At 46.9% G+C, this 24,933-nt stretch overlaps 5 protein-coding genes across 5 annotated transcripts; 3 read left to right on the top strand and 2 right to left on the bottom strand.

Moving 5' to 3' along the window:
* The first annotated feature begins 775 nt into the window (after positions 1–775).
* Positions 776–12,068, top strand: LOC128302515 (basic proline-rich protein-like). Its single transcript, XM_053039354.1, has 6 exons — positions 776–945; positions 8,053–9,031; positions 9,104–9,119; positions 9,192–10,210; positions 10,294–11,223; positions 11,293–12,068. The coding sequence occupies exons 1-6, from the start codon at positions 943–945 to the stop codon at positions 11,949–11,951; spliced, it is 3,606 nt and encodes a 1,201-aa protein (XP_052895314.1). The 5' UTR covers positions 776–942; the 3' UTR covers positions 11,952–12,068.
* Positions 12,069–12,332: 264 nt separating this feature from the next.
* LOC128300246 (calcium homeostasis endoplasmic reticulum protein) lies at positions 12,333–17,978 on the top strand. Its single transcript, XM_053036248.1, has 10 exons — positions 12,333–12,577; positions 12,657–12,827; positions 12,928–13,349; positions 13,410–13,572; positions 14,215–14,287; positions 14,872–14,946; positions 15,440–15,516; positions 15,605–15,803; positions 15,884–16,897; positions 16,967–17,978. The coding sequence occupies exons 1-10, from the start codon at positions 12,547–12,549 to the stop codon at positions 17,778–17,780; spliced, it is 3,039 nt and encodes a 1,012-aa protein (XP_052892208.1). The 5' UTR covers positions 12,333–12,546; the 3' UTR covers positions 17,781–17,978.
* Positions 17,979–18,143: 165 nt separating this feature from the next.
* On the bottom strand, positions 18,144–20,202 carry LOC128301573 (ubiquitin-conjugating enzyme E2 J2). The gene is made up of 2 exons (XM_053038127.1): positions 19,979–20,202; positions 18,144–19,908 (listed from the first exon to the last, which is right to left on the bottom strand). Exons 1-2 carry the CDS (start codon positions 20,046–20,048, stop codon positions 19,244–19,246), a joined length of 735 nt encoding a protein of 244 aa, XP_052894087.1. The 5' UTR covers positions 20,049–20,202; the 3' UTR covers positions 18,144–19,243.
* Positions 20,203–21,161: 959 nt separating this feature from the next.
* On the top strand, positions 21,162–22,514 carry LOC128302313 (mitochondrial E3 ubiquitin protein ligase 1). Its single transcript, XM_053039107.1, has 3 exons — positions 21,162–21,333; positions 21,417–21,586; positions 21,654–22,514. Exons 1-3 carry the CDS (start codon positions 21,229–21,231, stop codon positions 22,396–22,398), a joined length of 1,020 nt encoding a protein of 339 aa, XP_052895067.1. The 5' UTR covers positions 21,162–21,228; the 3' UTR covers positions 22,399–22,514.
* On the bottom strand, positions 22,361–24,763 carry LOC128302310 (FGGY carbohydrate kinase domain-containing protein). The gene is made up of 4 exons (XM_053039106.1): positions 24,543–24,763; positions 23,090–24,193; positions 22,789–23,007; positions 22,361–22,722 (listed from the first exon to the last, which is right to left on the bottom strand). Exons 1-4 carry the CDS (start codon positions 24,729–24,731, stop codon positions 22,576–22,578), a joined length of 1,659 nt encoding a protein of 552 aa, XP_052895066.1. The 5' UTR covers positions 24,732–24,763; the 3' UTR covers positions 22,361–22,575.
* Positions 24,764–24,933: the final 170 nt, after the last annotated feature.

Raw genomic sequence — 24,933 nt, 5'->3', positions numbered from 1 at the left:
GATTCGCAGCATAATCACCACTCTGGAGGGATCGCACGATGCTGGGGGTGGGACTGACAATGCTCGCCTGTAGCTGACTGATCACTCTCACTCTCCGTGCAGATCGATCGCTCGCGCTCTCGCGCTTGGTTGCGGGCTCTTAGTAGTAGCATCGGATGCTGTGCCGTTGGTTCGCCACCACTGTACGGGCGCAGGCATTGTCTTCCCCTACCGGGGATTTTCCAGTGGACGGGGAGCGCGAGCGAGAGCACTCGCGTGAGTTGTACACCTTAGTGTGTTCCTAAGCTCAAAAAGGGTGGGGTGTGGTGCGATCGGGTGCGCTCACTAAGATTCGGACCGCACGCACCCTTTCGGTACTGGGCCAAACACGGGGTTTTGCACTTGCGGGCATAACTAATTCTCACCCACCCTTCTCCCGGTGGTGAGAATGTGGCCGCAGTCACACACAGCGTCGGTCGGTCTCACTCGCACGGGAAGGATGATGAGCACGAGATGAGCCAACGTCTCCTGCGGGCCGGTAAGGCCATGGGACCCGCCGTCAAACGTCGCCAGGGCCGTCCGACGTGTCCGGGCCGGACCAGACGGGTGGTACACCGCACCACCCTTCAAACTACCGACGATATAAATAAACCGTGCCATACGGATCGATCGTTCAGTCGTGTGAACCTATGTACCCCGGGTGCTAGTGTGACACCGTGACCCACACACACACACTCTGCACGTGTCCGTGCAACACCGCGACTACGATCGAGCATTTGGTTTGGTTCCATCGGGGGGAGAGGGTTCAACACACGCCAGGATTCGGTGCGTGCTGAGCGGAAGTGAAAGTGTGTGAAAGGACATTCGAAAGGACATCGAAAAAAAAGGACAGTCGGTGTATTATCAGTGGGCGCGCAGCGTCAGCTTTTGCGTAAAGTGTGTGAACGATCGCGTTAAAACAAAATGGTGAGATTGCAAGCTTTTTTTGTTTGTTTTTGCTTTGTTGTTCAAATAGTTTTGTTACTGTGCCCTAATGCCCCATCCAGCACATCCGGGTTGTGACATTTGCGTTGCTGCGTGTTAACCGTGTGTGTGTGAGTGTGTATTACGTGACATTCTCCTCATTAAACACTTGCCTGTGCGGTGTGCGGCACGTGCGAAAATTCCCCACGCGAAAAAGGAATGGAATGTCCTTTCGAAGACGAATTCTCGTCTTTTGTCGCAATTATTGCCCATCCAGCGACTTTGATGAGCTGCATTATTAATTGGAAATTAGCATAACACTCAGCCCGCTGACAATTGCTTGCCAGCGAAACGGGGCAAACATTACTTTGTTGCGTTGTGTTTGACGTAAAACACAGTCGTCCGATCGTGAGAATTTTATTTGTCTTGTTTGTGTGTGTTTTTTTCGTTTGTTTCTTGTTGTGTTAACTCAATTCTCCACCCAGCCCACAAGCGAGTGGTAGAACGATAATGGCACAGAATGTAGCAACAACAGCACGTTGTTGGTTTAAAACAAAAAAAGAAAAGCCCTTTTCGGGAGTGTAAAACAACACAAAACCTTGCCGATGCAATGTGCAACGAAGTGCAATGTTGAGAGTGAAACAACAGCAAAAAAATGCACAAACAGACAAAAAATCTTCATCATTTTGCAAACATTTAGCGAACAACAACGAAAAAAAAACCCCTCAACCAAACAAGATAATGTGTAGTCGCTCGTTTTGTTTTACGTTCCATGACGAATTTTCCCGCACGGCTCTGGATGTTTTGTTGCTCGTTGTGTCTGTTGCTTTTGTTTCGTACTTTCCTCGGTACCGGCCACGCTCTCCCCCGTTTTGCGAGATGTGAGACGGTAGTAGATTGAGGATTGATTTTACTGACCTCCCCCGGTTGGGTTTGTTGAAGGCTTTCGGGAAGCGTGAGGAACAAACTAATCTCCCTCCCCGCGACGACAACGGTTGCTCATCGCCGACCTTTAGCAAAGTGGTGCTACCACCGGCAGATTATTAGTTTTTTAGCTACAGTTCGATCCCGCGAGATCGCCCGATTATGCAATGCCGTGACGCCCTCAACGCCGTGCCACGGCTCATCCTCCCGTGTAATTTTCAGCGATCGCGTTACACGTGTGTCTGTGGCTTGCACCGGTGGAATACACGGCGCATTTTTTTTTCATGCTTTTTGTGCGACATTTATGTCAAGTGGGCTTTGATTAGGGGTTGGGAGAGCAAAGGCAACACAAAAAAAAAACCCACACAGACACACAGAGAGAAGAGCCTGCTGGTCATTTTCCCATGCCTTCCGCAATCCGGGATCTTGGATCTATTCTTGGATCCGGGCCATCAAACCAAGCACACTGACATTTCAATCGGGCGATGAATGAGTTTTGTTACGTCTCTTCGCCGGTGCCCTGGTTAAACCTATGCTGGTAGGCAAATGACATTTCTATTTGACGCGGTTATTTGCACACATGCAATAAACCCGTCCTACAAACGCGTGAAAAGCTTCGTCGTTGCTATTTTCTTCCATATCTTTTTTTTTTGCACCTCCAAAACGCATCGCCGGGTACGCGCGATCATGATCCTATCCAACAATTAATCGCGACCATCACCATCTTACGTACTACTAGCAGGGGTCGACCACCTTCAACCTCCCCCCGGGTTGGTGCAGGTTAAAGGCAAAAGCCTACAAACGATGCTCCGTTCCGTAAGGATGGCAGGTTTAATAGTCGATTACGACATCAGCTCACGGATATGCTAGTGATGGGAATGTTTCACTTTTTTCGGAACGGAACGGAACCAGGTTCTTTCGATGACACCGCTTGATCGTATAAATTTAGAAAAGATGAGTAAATAACATAATATTATTATAATATTTCGTCTTGACCAAGCTTGTTTTGCGGTAATAGGTGTGACTCATCATCATCATCATCATCATCATTAAGAAACTTAGAGGTTCTTTTCTGAAAGGAACGGTTCGTTACCTTATAAGTTCGTTGAATCTACTTTCACAGAAAAATGAAAATAATCCTATATGGTATGAATTTCACACATTCGTTGCAATTGTTAAACATTTTAGTATAATTCGTTTACAATTTTTGATTTACAATCAGTTTCGAATGCTAAATCTGTTATTATTAATTCTTCGCAACCATCAACGATATTTCTTATCAGAGCTCTCATCACTAAACGTCATCATTAACTAGAGGAAGAAATTTAAAGAAACAAACTGAACAAGGAAGGACATGAATGGTATGTCCAGATATTATTATCGTATATTAAACGATGTAATATTCGAACCGATGAAATGTCTTATAAACGTATTTTGTTAAAGTTTGTCAAACGTTGATCTATTCCGTCGTTCAGTCAATATTTGCCCAGTTATAGATAAAATTAATTCCTTACAAAATCCAACCTTCTAACACTTCCGTGGCAAGTGAGAAAGGAATACAACCTACATTGGTTATTGGAATGATTCTCCTTAAAAAATGGTTTCAATTTTGCATAAGATCATTGAACAAATATGGACACATTCCATTACAGTTTTAAGCAAGCAAACTTTAACGTTATAATCTTCGAAAGACAAACAACACATTTAGGTGCAAAAGATCTACTTTATCTAATTTCTATGCACCTAGGTTCGACCGTTCCACAGTAGGTTCGAAAAGAAATTCCCATCACTAGGCTATGCATGCAAATAGAACGGTGACGGGATGGCTGTGAGTGACAAACATAGCAAAAAAAAGCACCACCCCTTCAGGTGTGGAATGATAGATGGCAGGAGCTTCCAGCATCTGCCTCCATAATGGGTGTTGCTGATCAAGCAGGCGGCGAATGATTTATGCTGCAGTGTCTCACCCTCTGGCTAAGGTAACAGGACGGTTTTTTTTTAAGGTCGCGATTGCGATTTTGGCATAAGCTTAGCTGGAAGTTATTTTTAGCACACACAAAAAGTGCAACTTAAAATGTTGGGTAGCTTGATTGAAATTGGTTTGAATGCTTCATTGCAGTCGATAAATAGTTTTGTTAGTAACATTCCATACTTGCGTAGAGCTCGTGGCGTCAGATGCAGACACGATGAAAATTTTGGCACCAAATATGACATTGACATGAGAAAAGAATGCTTGTGCTAATGAAATTACGGGCAGCTTTCGTGCACGTCTTCAGTTCGTTAGACACATGTGGGACACTGGCAGGTTGCAAATATCTATGACACTCTGAAGCACACCGGATCTTGATGTTGAAGTCTCCACAAGGCTATAATTTGTGTCTGATGCTCTCTCAAAAAGCTTCCAATACCACCTTCCACCAGTAATACCACTTATTACCGCTCAGATTCATCAGTTTAAATCTCTTAACACATGCCGCAAGTGAGCCGCAACGAACGCTTCTGCAGCTGGGGTCGCTCCACACCCTGCTCGCGTGTTGTCCACGAAAGCACGAAAGCAAACCGAAGCTTTTCTGCACCTCACCCAAAACATCGCGGTGCATCCGTGGGCGTTCGGAAGAGGTTGGGTGGCCATTTTTCTGCTGCTTCGTTCACATTTCTCGGACGGACTCTGTGAGGCGGGTGTGGAGGGTTTTCTGCGATGCTGCGATGGCGTCCGCCCAACTCTACCGGGACGACATTCTAACAGTTTGCAGTTTTGCTGCGACCATTCTACAGCCAACCACCAATAACCATAAAACGGTGTCGGTGTTGATTAATGATGCGCTGAAAAGTTCAATCGATTCCAATTGGACCGAGCGCGCGGGGCACCACACGACCGAACTGTACGGCCGTAATTTCGTTAAAACCGATTGTGCGGTTAAGTTGTTGCCGTCTTCCGAAGGCGTTGGGAGGAGGTTTTTTTTTGCTTAATGCTCCTCTTTTCGGGGGGCCTGATTCCTATTTATTTCATCATAATCAATTTTCGGATAAAGTTGCATTTGAAAGCAACGCCTTTCAATTCACCTTTTCCCGGGTTTGGTGGGTTTATCGTGGCTGCGAGTGCCTTCCTTCCCCGGTTGTCTAGCAAAATGTCACCAGAAGAGCAGAGCAGATGTTATGAAATGGTCGTTCCCATTACTACCTGATAATTGAAAATGCTAACCCATCCGTACGAGGCAAGCGACTCGGCACGGTGTTTCCTAACGTCTCTCGGTCTCTAGAATTGCCGCCTGGAGTTTGTTGGTGCTCGCATCGCTAGTTGCACTTTCGCTTTCGCCATTTTCGCTACCAACTTAAGGATTAGTGATAATTTTGAAAACAAAACAAAAAGGAACACCATCAGTGCATACTCGTTTGTTCGGTCGGAATGTGCGGTGTGCGGTCCGGTTTGTGCATCAAAATTAGGAACAAGGTCGACAACGAATCGAAATAAAAGTGTTGCATATTAGCATAAGGTGTTTCCCAAATATGCTACAGCAAATTAGGATTAAATCTGCCAGTTTATAATTAAATTATAAAAACATCCCCCCCTTCTTTTTACTGTCGTCCACGTCCGATCGCGGTGCGTCGGGAATCTTTACGACCTCGTCAAGGTTACGCATTACGCGTGTGCTTGACATAGACATATCAGAGATCCCCGCCCGTAAAAGGGGCATCATCATCGTCACGAAAACATAACGTTTTTTTGTCCGATCGATTACTTAATGATCAGTGGTCCGCGCGCCCATCAATGAGGATCGGCGTGTTCCAACACACACCTGCATCGGGTGTGTGTTGTGTTGAGGCCAAATAGAAGACACACGCGAGGTGTATGGCCTAAGGGCGCTTTATCGTTTTTTTTTTGTTTTTTTTAATTTATCATGCCTGATCTTCGACATTTGCATCCGATGAGAAACACATTAATTTCGTCTGTACCGACCAGCAAAAGGGTCCGTCGTTTTGGGTCTTCTTAAACGCCCAAACCGGTGCCTAGATGTCACTCGCGATGGGTAAAACAAATTCGTCAAACGAGTGGAACTGAAATTTATTAGAAATACTCAGCACATTCAATGCCACCGCAAGGATCCGAACAGAAAATAAATAAATTAAGAAACCAACCACCGCTGTGCCACTGTTTTTTGAAGGTCAGCTCATAAATGCAAATATGAGTTTACGAAATGTTGACGCACCGATTTAAAACGGTCCGTGTCTGCCGAAATCTTGGACCCTCACCGCCCAAAACGTTTGGCGTGTGAACACCCAAATATGCAAATATGTGTGTATATCCTCAGCTGGAAAACATGAGCAGCTTACACGATGCATTGTGATGGTGCAGATGTATTTCGATCATCATCTCGTGCGGTTTATAATGTTTGCAGTACCGATAACATTGCGGTCAGGGTCGGTTAGAGAAAGTGTGACCATGTTTGGTTCTATTTTTATCATGGCCAGCTTCCCCGACATTGATGCCTGTTTTTAGCTTGAACAAATTATGGAGCTGCACTTCACTGTCACTTCGGGCATTCATTTGGAATGAACCGTAGGCGAAATAGAAAAGGAACAGTACATTCACCGACGCCGATGTCGTATGGGAGCCATCTTCACCTATGCTTACCTTTAACATTTAAGCGATAAAGTTATGTCATACAATTACGATAAACCGCAACAATACTGCCTAGGTGAATGGTGCAATATCATCCGATGCAGTGTGTATGTCACTGGGAATGGCGCCACATGCAGTCGATCCGCAGTATTTTCATGACACACGATCCAGTCCACGATACATTGTGGTTTGTAGATAGTAAAACGATCGATAGAACGTTTAATAGCAACGAGCTAATCGATGGGACAGCTCGCTAGCTGCTCCGTTACGCTCGGCCGTACGAAAGATCACAACAGGAGCGAAGCGACGAACCCGGATACGCAAGCGTTGTGACATAAAGTGTTAATATTTAATTGTCAGCTAGGAAAAAATGTGCGAATGAGGCGTGAAAAGTTAATTTGTAATATGATTTTCTAATCTTCGATTCGAATGTTAATGACCATTCCGTCACTAGTGGTACAATTTACTATGTTAACACTATTTTATTCAAACCCATCACCCAAATATTCCCTCCATGCGCGACATGCAATATTTCACAATCGATAATAAATAATTAAAGCAACCTTTCAAGAGATAACTTACCACACCTTGCCATCTAGAGGCGTCCACAACGTTCCCTGCTGCTATAGACAGCTAAACAGACGCGCTTTGTCTTGTGCGGCAAGAATCTCTTGCCATCCTCACTGTTGCCGAAAAAAAAGAAAAGATTGACAGAAGAAACCAAACGGTTCACGCCACCCGAACGATGAAAGTAAAAGGTGGAACTTTGCCGAAAAAAGAATCATATACCCACGCAAGACGTGTGGTTCGCAGCGCAAAGTAGGTCGTTGTCGATCTCTGTGACTCCACCACGCCGTGGTAGTTCATTAACTGTACGAGACGACGACGCATCAAACAGATGTTCCCATCGAGATTGCCGTTGCTAGGCAACCGGGCCCGCAGTTCGCACCAAAGCTTGCTATAATCAATCTTTTACCAATTACCGATCAAATTGTAAGCTCGGGCGTTATGGGTGATCGTAATTATGATCACCAGCATGAATGTGAACCAATGATTGAAAGGTTAAACTGTCAATTTGTTGAGCATTTTAAGTTTTGTTGTCTTTCCTAAGCAAAACACTCAATATGCGTTGATACAGCACCATGTTTGGCAACGAAGTGGCTTCTTCTCCATCGTTCCGTATGAATTCCGTTACACATGCTTTCGCACCGTAATACACGACACGATGTTCACACCACACGATGCGAAGGTGGCGAACGATTCTAAGCAGAAAACGATGAGTTATGTTTCTTATTCCAGTAAAGTTGAACATCTTACATTGTTATGAAGGTGTAATAAATTGATCGTGGCTGGGAAACCCCCACGTAGGCCAACGCATTATAGCCGCGTTAAAAAGTTTGATTTGTAATAGTGCACAGGAAGCATTTCGAGACGCACAGTAGCACAACAGCATTCGCCACCGTTGGTGTTTAAACGTTGCATACTGATCAGAACGACCCCAATGCAATGGGTTCAAATAATGAATGGCTTTAACACATCAAACACTTCGTTTGCATTACTTTTAGCGATTGCTAGTGCTGCTGGGTTGTCTGCTAGCAGCATCTAGCAGCAATGCTGAGATTACGACCGTCCTGGGACAGAATGGTTACGACTACACTCCACCGAAAGTGCCCTTCCCGCCGCCACCAAGTTGCCCGGCTGGTGGAGTCCCGCCGTACTGCTGCACTAACGGAGGACAAGGACCTAACTGTGTAGTCCCTAGACCGCCGCCGCCTCCACCCCCACCGAGCTGCCCGGCCGGTGGAGTCCCGCCGTACTGTTGTACCAACGGGGGATCTGGACCGAACTGTTACGTTCCACCACCTCCAACGCCTCCACCGACACGGCCACCTCCACCACCGCCGGCATGTCCGGCCGGTGGAGTCCCGCCGTATTGCTGTACCAATGGAGGATCTGGACCGAACTGTTACGTTCCACCACCTCCAACGCCTCCACCGACGCGGCCACCTCCACCACCGCCAGCATGCCCGGCCGGAGGAGTCCCGCCTTATTGCTGTACCAATGGAGGATCTGGACCGAACTGTTACGTTCCACCACCTCCAACGCCTCCACCGACGCGGCCACCTCCACCACCGCCAGCATGCCCGGCCGGAGGAGTCCCGCCTTATTGCTGTACCAATGGAGGATCTGGACCGAACTGTTACGTTCCACCGCCTCCAACAAGGCCTCCACCACCACCAAGCTGCCCGGCCGGCGGTGTTCCGCCCTACTGTTGCACGAACGGAGGTACCGGACCCAACTGCTATGTGCCACCACCACCCACACCACCGCCAACGAGACCTCCACCCAGCTGTCCGGCCGGAGGAGTTCCTCCTTACTGCTGTACCAATGGAGGATCTGGTCCGAACTGTTACGTACCACCGCCTCCCACTCGACCACCAACTCGACCTCCACCGAGCTGCCCAGCCGGAGGAGTACCGCCTTACTGTTGCACTAACGGTGGCCAAGGACCCAACTGTGTTGTACCGACGAGACCACCAAAGGGTGATGAATACCTGCCACCTTGTCCGAACGGAGGTGTAGGACCTAACTGCGTTGTACCGACACGTCCACCAGTAACTCCAGCCCCGAGGTAAGTTAGTCTAGCGATACATTTTTAGAACAGGCATTAACGGAAAACCTCTTTTTATTCCTTGCATCTTAGACCTCCATTCGGATGTCCTAATGGAGGAGTTCCACCGAACTGCTGCACAAATGGAGGACAAGGGCCTAACTGCGTGATTCCCAGACCTCCTCCGCCACCGCCTAGCTGCCCGGCCGGTGGAGTTCCTCCCTACTGCTGCACAAATGGAGGCACAGGACCTAACTGCTACGTCCCACTTCCACCTACTCCGCCTCCTACACGTCCTCCTCCACCCCCGCCAACTCGTCCTCCACCAGCTTGTCCGGCAGGAGGAGTTCCCCCGTACTGCTGTACCAATGGAGGAACTGGCCCGAACTGTTACGTTCCACCTCCGCCGACTCCACCACCGACCCGACCACCGCCTCCTCCGCCAACTCGCCCACCGAGCTGTCCAGCCGGAGGAGTTCCACCATACTGCTGTACCAATGGAGGAACTGGCCCGAATTGTTATGTACCACCTCCCCCGACCCCACCACCGACTCGGCCACCGCCTCCGCCACCAACACGTCCTCCAAGTTGTCCGGCAGGTGGAGTTCCTCCTTACTGTTGCACAAATGGAGGATCTGGACCTAACTGTTACGTACCACCGCCACCAACTCCACCACCAACGCGTCCCCCACCTCCTCCACCGACTCGTCCACCGAGCTGTCCAGCCGGAGGAGTTCCACCGTACTGTTGCACAAATGGAGGATCCGGCCCGAACTGCTATGTTCCACCACCACCGACACCACCGCCAACTCGACCACCTCCTCCGCCACCAACGCGTCCTCCAAGCTGCCCGGCTGGAGGAGTACCGCCTTACTGTTGCACGAATGGTGGAACTGGTCCGAACTGCTATGTCCCACCGCCACCTACACCACCTCCAACAAGACCTCCACCGCCACCACCAACTCGCCCACCCAGCTGTCCGGCCGGAGGAGTTCCTCCTTACTGTTGCACGAATGGTGGTTCAGGACCTAACTGTGTTGTACCAACGAGACCTCCGCCACCAACGACCCAAAGCAATCAATATCTTCCCCCTTGTCCTAATGGGGGTGTTGGTAAGTGTATACACAATTTATCAACTGTTAACTTGAGCTACAAAGGAGCATAATAACTGATGATTGCTTTTTTTGTACCATAGGACCCAACTGCCAAGTACCACCAACTCGTCCTCCGAGCTGCCCGGCTGGTGGAGTTCCTCCTTACTGCTGTACTAACGGAGGTACTGGTCCGAACTGTTATGTACCACCACCACCAACAAGGCCTCCGCCGCCACCACCAACTCGGCCGCCGAGTTGTCCGGCCGGTGGAGTTCCTCCCTACTGCTGCACAAACGGAGGCACAGGACCTAACTGCTACGTCCCACCTCCACCTACTCCACCTCCTACACGTCCTCCTCCACCCCCGCCAACTCGTCCTCCGCCAGCTTGTCCGGCAGGAGGAGTTCCCCCGTACTGCTGTACCAATGGAGGAACTGGCCCGAACTGTTACGTTCCACCTCCGCCGACTCCACCACCGACCCGACCACCGCCTCCTCCGCCAACTCGCCCACCGAGCTGTCCAGCCGGAGGAGTTCCTCCGTACTGCTGTACAAATGGTGGAACTGGTCCGAACTGTTACGTTCCTCCACCACCAACTCCACCACCTACTCGCCCGCCACCGCCACCACCAACGCGTCCCCCAAGCTGTCCGGCCGGAGGAGTCCCTCCCTATTGTTGTACGAATGGAGGAAGTGGCCCGAACTGTTATGTTCCACCGCCACCGACACCGCCTCCAACTAGGCCTCCACCACCACCCCCAACTCGACCACCATCTTGTCCAGCAGGAGGAGTTCCTCCGTATTGCTGCACGAATGGCGGAACTGGTCCTAACTGCTACGTACCACCGCCTCCAACACCTCCACCGACACGGCCACCACCGCCTAGCTGCCCAGCAGGTGGAGTTCCACCGTACTGCTGCACGAACGGAGGATCTGGACCGAACTGCTACGTTCCAACTCGTCCACCACCTCCACCACCTACTCCTGGCAAGGACAATGAATATCTCCCACCGTGCACTAACGGAGGAGTTGGTAAGTATCACTGTACTGAAAGGAAAATAATGTAAAACTAAAATAAACTTCTGTGATATGTATGTTCAGGTCCCAACTGTGTTGTTCCAACGAGACCTCCTCCTCCACCCACTCGTCCACCGCCAGCATGTCCGGCCGGAGGAGTCCCGCCATATTGCTGTACCAATGGAGGATCTGGACCGAACTGTTACGTTCCACCACCTCCAACGCCTCCACCGACACGGCCACCTCCACCACCGCCGGCATGTCCGGCCGGAGGAGTCCCGCCGTATTGCTGTACCAATGGAGGATCTGGACCGAACTGTTACGTTCCACCACCTCCAACGCCTCCACCGACGCGGCCACCTCCACCACCGCCAGCATGCCCGGCCGGAGGAGTCCCGCCTTATTGCTGTACCAATGGAGGATCTGGACCGAATTGCTATGTCCCACCGCCACCTACACCTCCCCCAACTAGACCACCCCCACCAACTCGTCCTCCGCCGGCATGTCCGGCTGGTGGTATTCCACCGTACTGTTGCACGAATGGAGGTTCCGGACCGAACTGCGTTGTTCCGACGAGACCTCCACCTCCTCCAACAAGCCCTGCGCCTAGCTGTCCTAACGGTGGTGTGTTGCCTTTCTGTTGCACTAATGGTGGCCAAGGACCGAACTGCGAGGTACCGTCGCACATTCTGGACGAAGATGGCTACCATTACAAGCGGCCAAGCAAACCGTTCACGTTCTAGTTTTAATAACAGCGCATGCGGTCGGAAGCTGTATTTTATGTTCATTTAAATTTGTCTTTACTATTTGTTTAAGTTGATTCGTTCATCTGTGAATAGCAATAAACGCAAAACCCTCTACTCATGTACAATTTTAACAAATGGATCGTTTTTGCCTTGCCTCCAAATGACATATATACTCTGGAATAAGACTCTTATAACCTAAGAAACAAACGATGAAAAATTTAACTCTCGAGCAAATATAAAAGAGAAGTAAAGGAAAAAGGAAGAGGAAGTAAGAAATAACGAACAATTTAAAATGTATTGTAAATTTGTTGGACAGTCAGCCGAATTCCCGTTGCCCGTCTCAAGTGCTCAAGCAGAGATTGTATTCGTACAAGCACTTTGACGTTAAGGGACGGCCAACTGTCAAACAACAGTCAATGGCGTCTTTTTTCACACGATCGGCAAAAATAGCAAATTTTCCTGTTTGGAGATTGAGAATTTTATTTAGCTGTGTTAATAAAAGTGGCTGCTACTAATGCCGGTCGCTTGGTGCACTAGATAAGTTTTAGTTTTTTTTCTTTTATTATTGTTTTCCACCAGTTTCTGTTGGACGATGGAAATATCAGCTCCATCACCACCAAATGGTAGGTTTGCTTACTTGTCGATTCGTATTGGCAAAGCCGACGTGAAAACAAGCAAATTGTAACCAATGTTGTTTTCTAGATATCGAACTACGGAACATTATCGACAAACTAGCCGATTTCGTGGCTCGCAATGGACCAGAGTTTGAGTCGATGACCAAATCTAAACAGAGAGGCAACCCAAAGTTTGCGTTTCTGTACGGCGGAGAATACTACAATTACTATCAGTACAAAGTGATAACCAAGCAAGCAAGTAAGCAAAACTTCTGCAACCTGGTCCCAGAGGATCGGTCAGAGAGGTCTCCGTTTAAGTGTCGCATTCAAATGCTTTGTGTTTGTTCCATGTGTATTAGTGATGAAGCAGCAACAACAGCAACTCCCACAAAACATGTCTTTGCCTCCGCTAATGGGACAGCACGGTATTCCTCCGTTGTTGGCGGGGTTTGCGCAGCAACCGCCACCACAAGCACAACTATCTGGTGTCGCTATGCAGCACCAGCAACAACTCCATCATCAACAACAGTCACAAGCGCAACTAGCTTCCCAACTAGTACCCTCGTCGAATCCGAACGGAAACAGTTCAAATAACTCAATGCCCCAAATATGGTCCAATCCACCGCCGGTAAATGCTGGACCACCAAACACCGCGGTACAGATGGTGCCCAACAATATAAACAGTCAGTTGACGGCACAGCTCGAAGCACTTACCAAACAGCAGCAGATTTTAACCGAACAAATACGTCAATCGGAAATGAATCTCACGGCTCAACATGGGGTAAGTATATGGAGAACGCCACTTTCCTTAACGGTGGGTTTCATTGTTGATACTTTCCAGGTTCTGCTGCAACAGCAACAAGCGAAGATAGACGACGCCCTGATTCGAGCGCAGGAAGAAATGCTTATCAATCAGTCGAAGGAATACAACATCCCACTGCACGAGTTCGACAGCAAACTGCAGCCAATAATAGATTCCTGCACGAAAGACAGTATATCCAATGGTAAGTTGTTCGTTCGCTGTTTCGTTCGTTTTCTCTCGGTTTACATTCGCAAAAATGAAAACAAACAACGAAAACTCCCTTTTGATTCAACGATTTAACGTGCTTGAATATCCATGTATCCCTGGAATCCTCTCTAGACCGGAATCCCGCTGTATTTTTACTTTTTATAATTATTTACTATTATGGTCATGCTCTCGATCAAACGTATGTTTATGGAGTAGTTGTTTCTAAACAATCATTCTCTACTACATAAAGTATCCATTTTTGTACGTGTTTTAAAACTATGGAAAAATCATTTCCAAGTAAAATAATGCGCTCCCTCTTATAAAAGGCTCTTCATATGATTAAATTTAAAATAACGTACATACAACAACACAGATGTCCAAAACTATCAAGTTCTTTGCTGCTACATAAACAAACACGAGTCTAACTTTTCTGTGCATTATTCGTAATTCAGTTCCATCGATTAAAAACGTGAACATAATTTGGGTGATTTATTTTTCATCCCGCTAATTCCGCTACCGTAAAACGATCCCTCCATCCCCTTAAACCCACACAATATGCATTATCAAACCTAACAATCCCATGTTTCTAATGGCAAATTTCAATCTACATATATTTTTTTGTTAATTACAATTTTAGGAAAAGGCTGGATTTTACAGCATTGTACCGATTCGGGAAAATGTCAAATTATTTCGCAGTATCTTTTGAGAAAGTAATCATCATATTTACCGTTTATATTGCCCTAATACTAAATGTTCTATCGTATACTTTCTTATATTTTATGCCATTTTGGTATCGAGTTAAAATTCGTCATCCGCTGTTCGGACGGATATGTCCGATACGCAAGTGTTCGAAAGGAATGGATACGAAGATTGTCTTGAAAACAAATATGCCGCCATCCAGCACAGGAAGATTCACCAGTGGTTTTTGTAACATTTTATTGGTTTCTGCAGTCAAATTATTTACACAAGTGTTTATTTACGACGTTCCAACGCGTTCGCTTTGCATTTCACGACCGGACATTAGTTCGTGTTTTTGCTTGACCGAAAGTCATACTTCCGCACAGTCTGCTGTGTTAAACTTTCTCTTGGAAGTGTTAACAAATGTTACAACATCTCCGTTATCATACGATGGTAACTAGTAGCGAGATAACACACAATGCTTTTAATAATCATTTCGCAGCCACCACCTTTCGAACCTGCTATCCGGCAGTGCTGATGAATTTTGATGAAGCAGGACAGCCAAAAAGACCTTAGCGAACTTTCGTTTTTCCGATCTTTATCTATCTACTTATAGGGCGTTAATAGCTGGAGTTTTATTTACGCAAAAATTGCACCTGATATATTTAGTAAATGATGTTATACATCATTGGTAAGTGTCTAATGCTTCTTTTTCGTATCCTTTTAACTCCCTAGACGTGTTCCATTAGTTGTAGAAGTTTCAGCAATATCTAACCTTTTCAAAATTTGTCAGTAGATATCGAATAAATATCCTCCTTTCCGCTATTCCGCCACACCTTCAATGATTATAGTAGTACTCGATATAGCTGTGAGCCATAATACAACCCAATTTTAAAATCAGCCCACTGACCTTTGAAAGTGACTGTAAAATATGTACGTAAGTTAAGTAGAAGATCAGCTAACGTGTTAAACTCTCCATATTTAATTTTCTGTAAGCCTTGTATAGCAAAAATAAGGATATAAAATAATCTTGCGAAATCGTGGTACACACTAGGCGTTAGAAGTTATGTTTCGCACTGTCCTCCTAACAACACTCCCTTATGCTAATATGCGAATTGGCTTGATTGCTTTCTTAGTGCGAGATTTTACAAACAAGAACCCATACTTAGTAACAAATCTTGCAGCATCCGGAAAAATGCCGACGAGCTGAAAAAATGTCTGGAAAGCGCGGTAATTCCTATGTTCTGCAACGCTCAGATAAGTAAGTTCGCAACAAGTTCCCTTAAGCGGATTAATTACGAGTAGCGATGTATGACTGTGCTGATTATTGGTGTATTTGTACATTGTAGCCGCCAATGACGAACAAAGGGTGAAACTTACCAAGCTCCTGTCGCTGTGGGAATCAAAAGGAAACTTCTTCGATGCCTGCGTCATTTCGAAGCTGAAATCTCCTCCTTCATCGCTGCAGGAGTACCAGACCAGTCTGCTGACACAGCATGCTAATGTCGTCTCGGCGATTACGCAAGCCACTAAAACAACATTTGAGAAGTGAGTAACATACGAATGGAAATGGAAATTACATTTCGGTTAACAACAACGCGGTTTACACGCACTATTTTCATTTCTAGCTATCAACAACAGCATCAAGCATTTGTGCAGCATGCCACACAACAAATGGCAATGCTGGAAAAGCAAAAACAGCAACACCTTGAACAACATGCTCGTAAAGCTGGTGCACACGGTGCTTTGGCCGGAGGTCCTCCACCACTGTTGCCGGAACTGATGGCAGCAGTAGTCGGAGCAAACAGTGGCGCGGTGAATGGTGGTGGAGGTGGCGGTCTCGTTGGTCCAACACTACCTTCCGTTGGACCGCCTGGCCAACCACAACCACCTCTGTCGCAGGCTAATGATCGTGGTGGACCTCCATCAGGCGGCAATGGTGGGGGACAGATTCCCTCCCTTTTGGATCAAAACATCAATTTTGGTCTACTTTCGGCCGCGTTGCAGAAGTTGAAAAATATTCAAGACAACGGCCCACTCGGATCGGGTGTTGCCGGAGGCGGAAATGCGAATAACATAGCGCCCCCACCACCGCCTGGCCGGGATGGGGATAACAGTGGAGATTATACGCAGCCACCACCCAACTTCCCTATTCCGGATCTGTCGCGACCTCCTCCCAATTTCCAGTACGGTGCAGCAAACCTTCCACCACCGGGTGACGGTATGAATAGTAACAATAACAGTGGTGGATTGCCTCCGGATCATAGGCACTCCCAACACCATCCGGATAATCGATCGAATGACGAACGTGATGATAGGCAGTTAGCTGGGCCTGGAGGTATGATGCTGGACGACCGTGATCGAGATGATCTGGATCAGGATCCATCGGATCTTCAAGATGATCATGATCAGCAGCAGCAAGAAGAAACGGAGGAGGTTGCTCCACCGACTCCTGTGAAGATACCTTATTTTGAGCTACCGGCTGGTTTAATGGTACCGTTGATTCGGCTCGAAGATTACAGCTATCATCCGCTGGATCCGGACGAAATTCGACTGCCTCCACCAACACCAACCAACGATCGTTTGGTGGGTGCGGTTGAAGCATTCTATGCTCCTCCAAGCCACGAACGACCACGAGATGGGTAAGTATTTGTGACAGCGAATGGGAAATTGTCGTTTCTTGTTGACTAATGAATTCCTTACGCTTGTAGTGAGGGATGGGAAAAGCTGGCCCTGTACGAGTACTTTAAGGTGAAAAACGCTTCTCGAAAGCAGAAGGAAGATGAAATCGATCGAGGCCTGCGAGACCGATCGCGATCACCATCACCGATCAATCCGGAACTGTTGAAGGCAACGAAAAAGCAAAAAAAGCGCACTTATCGTTCGAAAAGTCGCTCTCGCTCGCGTTCGCGCTCTCCGGGCGACAATGGCGCAATGCACGGATTGCAGCAACAGTCGTTGCATGGACCGGGACGTAATAACCAACGTCATCACCGAAATCATAGATCGCGAAGCAGATCTCGATCCCGGTCACGCTCACGGTCACCTACTAGACGGTCGCCCTCATCGGGCCCTTCTCCAATGCCAGTGTCATCCGGTGCTCGGCCGAGCCGAAGTCGATCGCCTAACCGGCGAGGTGGTGGTAATGAGCGAGATCATCGAGAACCGCGTGGTGGTGGCGGGCGTGATATTAGGCGATCACCGACTCCGCCTAGCTTTGGTGGCGGCGGGTACATGAAAGCGGCTAGCAATTTTCTCGAAGAAAGCAGCAAACCAGGAGGCAGTGGAATCGGCACCAGTGGTAACCATCAATTTCACAATACAATGAAGGTAGGTGGTGGTGGTGGTGGTGGAATGGGCGGTTCGAGTGGCGCTATGGGAGGAGATCGTATTGGGCTAGGCGCCACGGTAGAACCGATACGACAGGAGACCTACAATCCGGCGGATCCTTACGAAAGTTTTCGTAAGAATAAAGGTGCCGCTTTTATCACGCGTATGAAGGCACGGGCGGATGAGCGAAACTAGTGGGATGGAAAGAAAACGGAAAAGAAGCCACCAACAACCACCAGTCAAGTCACGGCTTCTCCTGCCTGTGCAACTTTAATAATATATGTTTAAGAATGCTAAAGATAGCAAATAAATGTAGACTAACATTCTGTCCAGAAGATGCGTCGTTTCAAAACAGCAATGTGTATAATATCATCCGTCTACTCTAGGGTACGTTTTTTCCTGATTTATTTTCCTGCCCGCGATATTGTTTGTAAAGAAAGAACACAACTTTCGGACGCACATCCTTCAAACTGCAATCGTTTGAATCGCATGTTGAACCTTTTTGTTTGAAACTGCGACAAACAACAAAGTAAGAATAATTTTTAATCATATCGCTATATTTACGGCTGGAAATAAATACTGAATAATGATGAAAAGTAAACATTTTCCTTTGGGAATTTCCAAAATGCAAAATTTTCATCCGTGCTGTCCCTTTTTACTTCTTTTTTTCTAAGCCATGATGGTTTCATGGTTTTAAGCGACATGTGGTTGATTGAAATCGTTTTTCTATCAACGGCTGTAAAGAATTTTACAATGCATTGTGCTTCTGAGAAGTTTAATTACTTCGTAGGCTGATTATATGTATGTGACAATGTTTGCTTTAGCATTGATCAACTCTTCATGATGTCCGTAGCGATCGAACGTTCAATCGATGCAATACTTTATTAGAGCTTTTCGTTTTCTTAATGAGCACAGCCGCACCAAACCCCTCTCGTACCACTATTTCCCTTTAGTTCGTTACAATTGCGTTCTATTGTTGCAACGATATATTATTTTTATATGTGTATATTCATACATTAGATAGTTGTATAATCCATTACGACGAATTCAACCCAACGCAGCGTCGTTGAACGGGCAGAGGCAACGAATGGCATCGGGCAACAAAGAAGAATAAAAACCATGATAAAATTATGTATATGTTACAAACCCTACAGCATGCATCGGCAGCACCTTTCTTGCTGTATCTTCCCCTGTTGCTCTTAACATTTCTCCGCAATTGCAATTGATTATGATTTCTTCAGGAGCGTTACGCTTTCTGCTTAGCGCGGGAATTTTCCCAGAATTGTAGTCCCTACGTTTACTCTTTGCTTTTAACGCTTAGGATTTTCTTTAAACTGATATTACCTTCTTCTAACATGCAAATTTGGTATATGGGTTTTAGTGGCCGTGAGATGCAAAACGATGTTACTTCATCTTGCATAACATCCCAAGCGCCACCGTATCTCTTTCCGGCATTTATTGGTTGTCGATTCTTTTATTATTTTTTACGATAAGATTTTGTAAACTAGACATTCCTCTTGGAGGATTATTTGCTGAAGAAGGAAGGTTCTTCCCGATGTAAGGTAAGCTAGAACCAAGCTCAACGTTTGACGCAACAAACGCACCTCGAATCGTGTACGCATTACGCGCAGCATTTCTTGCGAACCAGTTGACCATTATTAAATGTTCATGCTTTTAATAACGTAATGCACTATTAGCGCAAACACGACGAAACCCACGAGCACTATCAGATTGGTGTACAACGAATGCCAAATGTTGCTATCATCCGCACCGGAACGGCCGGCCACAAATACGCCACCGTCCGTCGTTTCCGTGTCGCCCGAGGTGGATTCCTTACCGTTGCTACCGTCTTCGGCGGTTGCGGCAGCCTGTTTGCGTTGCTCTTCGATCTTCTGCAACCTCTCGTTGATCTCCTCGCAGATCTCGGGGAACAGTTCCTGAAACACTTCGTTTTTCATGTTAAACTCCAGCGACTGCTGAGCGTAGCGGCGTTTTTCGTACGGCGTCGTCTCGCACGAGCCCATCGTGGGCGTCGTTTCGAGCATAAAGCTCAACAAACCGGTCAAGATGGTAGCCACAGACCATGCAGGGTTCCAGGTGTCGGGATGGAAGTCCGATATGCTCAGACAAAGTCGTTTGTTCGTTTTGAACCGTCCATTCGGGGTAGTCATGTAGATGGACGGTGGTTTGAACGGGAACTCCTTGGTGAAAAGCAGCGTCCCGTGGTAGTATCCACCGTAATATAGCGAATCTTCCGGTCCCTTGATCACATAGTGCCATTCGAGGATATTCGACGGTAATGGTTCAGCTGTTATGTACGGTACTGAAATGAAAAAAAGAATAATGATAATTTAATATAAAAAAAACTTCAATTGCCAGTCTTGGCATCATACCTGGATCTCTCTTCAAACGCATATAGTCCTGTTTTAGCCGGCATGTGGCAGTCGGTTTCTGGTTCGTCATCGTGGCACTTTGTGTGTGTTGTGTGTTTTTTACAACCCAACAGATGGTATCGCTAAGATAGCGCTATAACAGATGTTTCAAGGAAAGCGAGTAATTCAACCTTGTTTGGATAACCGCTTTACACCAATTTTTAACTAATGTTCTCCAAAGAACTGCTGTCGGTCCAAAGGAACTAACTCGGTCGCCAGAAACAAACTTCCTGTTCTTGATTGAGTGGTGAATGGATGCGGGGACTCAAATCAACGTACTACGAATTAATACCTTTTACGAGTTTTTCTTCGTCATGCGGTATATATAACGCTATTGTTCATGGAAATAGAAACTTTCAGCTCCTATTTTTTTTCCAATTTTTCGTTCCGGGTAATGTCGATACGAGTCTTCACGGACACAGCATTGCAAAGAGACTTTAATCGCAAATTGTTCTCGGTATGGGTTTTATTACCCTGTCGCCTTCACCAGCCAAGCGAGTGGCGTAGTTTAGTTTACGATGATGGAACAATTCTGTAGTCTGAAATTGTACACAAAACGGAGAACTAATCACCAGATGCACCAAGTGCAACTACACGTCAGCGCTCAACATGGCTATGTGTTCACGCCGTCCCTGTTACGGATTATTTACCGATATTCTTCGATCACGGGATAAGATATTCAAGATGATAGAATCGCACACAGATCGACAGCACAGAAACGACAAGTGCACTCGACGAGAACGGGGCAGGAAGTTTAAGTTAATCGCCCGAAAGAGAGTTTCACATTCCTCGAACGCAACAAAAAAATAACACCTTTGATTGGAAAACATCAAAACAGTTTGACAGAGAGCAAAACATCCTCCATCGACCTGCAGCAGTCCCGCAGTGCAACCGGATTTTCTGCAGCGTTTGATTGATTCTGTTTTCAAATTGATAGCGACAAATCACGTGAGATTTTTAATTTATTTGATATCCCACCTGAAACAGCGACATACACCCGAGCTGCTTCTTATCCTTTTCTGTGCATATTTTTCGCGACCGAACATAGTCATCCATGTGACCATTGGAGCAGTGCCGTCCGCAGTATGACATATGCGAATGTAAATAAGCTAGTGCGAATTTGCAAGCGACGGCAAACAAACTAGCAAGAATACACCGGCCAAAATGTGAGAAACCAACTATTTTTGCGGAGATAAAATAGAACACATTAAATGGAATACTTGCAAGAAGCCGTTCTGCTAGGCGTCGATCTTTTAGTGCTGGTGCTGTGCAGCAATCAGTACTATAAACTCAGGAAAAATTGTCGTGCATTGAAGGTATGGAGTCCGCCGATAGGTTTTTAGGAAGGGAAAACAACCAAGGATTATGTCATAATGCCAATGTCTTTACTTTGCTTTAGGATGCGCCTCAGCTACCAATCGATGACCAGCTGTCCGATCGGTTACGCAAAGAACCGGACCAGAAGCTCAAATATGCCGTTATTCGGGGAAGCGTCACACCCATCGGTACTGCACTTCGGAGTGCAATGTCCCCTTCGGTCACCGGGGTGCTTCAGACGATGACCTTAACGTAAGCAGCCATAGCATGGCAACGGTTGTTTACTATCCATTTTTTTATTTGTCGTAAATGTTTTTAGCGAGCATCGAGTTGCACGCGCAATGCTTGGCTTTTGGCAGGAAGAAAAACAAATCATTCACGTATCGGCCAACGAAACTCCTTTCAAGCTTGTGAATGGCAAACAAGGGGTGGAAATCGTTAATGGCCTTTCCGCAGAGCTGCTTGATATGGATACGGTGTACGAAAATTACGAACCTTCCTCGCTGACCGTGTTCGATCATCTGTTCGGTTTGTTTTCGGGCGTACGACAAAAGGGTTTGCAAACAACGGAAGAGATGTTGCGCGACGGCAGCTTCATCACGGCCGTCGGTGAGCTGGAGTTCGATGATAGCGGTGTGCGTCTGCATCCACCATCGAACGGGTCGCCGATGTTTCTTACCACAGCCACTAAAAGCACACTGCTCAAGCGCCTGGAGGAGGCTAAGTCTTCCACCCTGCTGAAGATGATCGTGTGCGGCACAATATCGGCGGTACTGATCGGGCTAATTACGCGAAAGATTTACAAGCGCAAAAAGCAGGAATGGGAGGAAAATAAGCTACGCAAACAGCTGGAACAGTCACGCGCTACCCGCCGGGCGCGTATGCGATCGACTGTAATAAGCGAGGATCAGCTGTGCGTTGTTTGCATCGTGAATCCGAAGGAAGTGATCTGCCTGCCGTGTGGCCACGTCTGCTTGTGTGAAAATTGTGCACAGAAAATTAACCTACACTGTCCAGTGTGCCGAACGGTCATTGAAACCAAAGCAGCCGCTTTTATTTCGTAAATGTACGTTTTTTTACTGCGGTTACCCCATGTTTTGTTTTACCAGTTGTGACGGTCGCTTAATTTAAGGTACTTATAAACGTTGCAAGTTTAGAATATAATTGGAACAGGCTGGGCTTAAATGTAATGTTTTGTAATAGCTTTTGCTTGGAATGTATTTACGGCATGTGGATAAACATTATCCTTTCATGATACGTTCATAGCCACGCTGGTCAAGGTACATCCGCTGGAACACACGATACTTGCGTTCGTGATAAACACGATTGTCGTCGCTCAAATTGGGCTTTACAACGGTTGCACTACCACCCATGCCTGCAGCAGCCAACTACAAAAAATCAAGATGTAACAAGTGACAGTAACCAATTCTTTACCAATTATGCTATATACAAACCTCTAAGCTATCGTAAAGCCCAGCTGCATAAGCCCCCATCATGGCGGAGCCAAGAAGCACTGCTTCAGGTTCACTAGGAAGCAAAACCGGCACGGAACAAATGTCAGCATGTGTTTGTACAAAAAGTGCATTTTTGCTTAAACCTCCACACAACAGTATCGAAGTGATTGCCTCGCGCCCTGAAGATTCCAGAACCTGCAAGATGTGGCGCGTTCCATACTAAAAGTCACGGGAAGAATGTGCGTTAAGAAATCTCATTGAAGGGTACTCCAATGTTTTACCGTCGAGTAAGGATACTTACTGCCAGCGCTTGCATGAGCGCTAGGTACGCCAATGCAAGGTTTTGGACGTCCTTTGTCATTGTCAGACCGGAAATCATGCCCTTGAGATTGGGATCGGCCAATGGAGATCGATTGCCGTGGTAATCTGGCCAAATGTGCAGATCTATCGTTAATCGGTGCGGAGAATTTTCACCCTGCGTCTTAGCCAGCTCATCCAGGAATGCATTGAGGAAGGCATATATCTTTCCGTTAGAACCATGCTCTTTAAGTAACTGATCGTAACAGGGATGTGTTTGGAGCATGTAGTCGATTAGCACGCCCGTAGCACTCTGTCCTGCCTCATTTAGATACAGATCCGGTATGATGGCATGCTTGTATGGACCCCATATTCCTGGAGCCAGCACTGGCATCTTAGTAAGGCTCATGTGACAAGATGATGTCCCGCATATAATGGCTAGTTTAGTGGTTAGTTTACTTTCATCTCCCGCACCACCTGGCCCTTGACATCCTAGCAGTGCCAGCGCTCCAGCATGAGCATCAATCATCGAACTAGCAACAGCCGTGCCAGGCTCCATGCCAAGTTCCTCTGCGGCTTTTTCCGAAAGTCCGCCATCGATCGATGTTCCTGGAGATAATATTTGCGTGCCGATGCGTCGCCAATTATCAACCCGCAAATCTTCGTGCAAACCGATCGATCGAAGGAAATCTTCCGACCAACGTCGATTCTCGGCGTCGTAGTTCCATTTACAGACAGTCGAACAAATCGATCGATGATCGACACCGGTTGCACGGAACGTTAAGTAGTCGGGCAGATCGAAAAATGCACCAACCTTGGTCCACACCTCGCTGTGCATGTGTCGTTTAAGCCACAACAGCTTTGGAACTTCCATTTCGAGAGAAATGCTACCACCGACATAGTTGAGCATTTCATGACGCGTTGCGTTTATAAAGCGTGCTTCCTCCTCTGCGCGGTGATCCATCCAAAGAATAACGTTACGCTGGTTGTCCTTGGACGATGGGCTGACCGTCAATGGTTGCATTCCTCCATCTAGCACCACGAGTGAACAGGTCGCATCAAACCCGATTCCTTTAATGTCCTGCTTTGCATAACCGGTGGTAACGTTCTGAAAAATGATTATTTAAGATTATTAACTATTGAGAACTTTTTTGTTTTTTGAAATTTCAGTTTAAACCCGATTATTTTTTTAAAGAGACAATTCATGAAAAACCAAAGGCTATTATACGCAATCTTTTCCCACTGAGCACTGCTTCCCGGTGCCATAAAACGCATGCTTATCTCGGAGCCGTCTTTCTATCAGCGTCCCATACCATTAAACTAATCGTAGTACTATATTTCCGTCAAACAATCGCTCTCAAAGCGGTCATAAACGCGTCATCAAACAAGTGCATCTGTATGGTGTGAGTACCCCCTTTTAACCTTAGCGCGTATTCATGGACAATGCCGAAGATCACCTTGACACACTCGCAAACCGCAGACCAAATATCTTCCGACGATTGCTCGTAATAATTGGGCTGAGTGTTCCACGTTCGGATGGGTTTTACGCATGTTTGCAACACTTCACCTTTGCTGGTAACTAGAGCGGCTCGAGCACTGCCCGTTCCCACATCGACCCCAACCAGAAATGCTGGACTATTGGCCATGCTGATTGATACACGGTGATTGCAACTTTCACCTTTCCCTTTTGAAAGCACTTCGCAAAGTGTGCTGAGTCCCGGCGCGTACGCGTGAAACTGATCTTAACTACGCGGAAGTCGGGAAGTATACTGAGGCGAGCTCGCGCTCCAATTGACCTCGAGGTGGGTATTTGTTGCTCCAGGCGGTCCCGGCCGGTACGGAGTGTTG

The sequence above is a fragment of the Anopheles moucheti genome, chromosome 3 (assembly GCF_943734755.1).
Source record: "Anopheles moucheti chromosome 3, idAnoMoucSN_F20_07, whole genome shotgun sequence".
Taxonomy (NCBI): Eukaryota; Metazoa; Arthropoda; class Insecta; order Diptera; family Culicidae; genus Anopheles; species Anopheles moucheti.
Note: the sequence above shows the minus strand (reverse complement) of the source record. Positions and strands in the feature narration are given on the sequence as shown.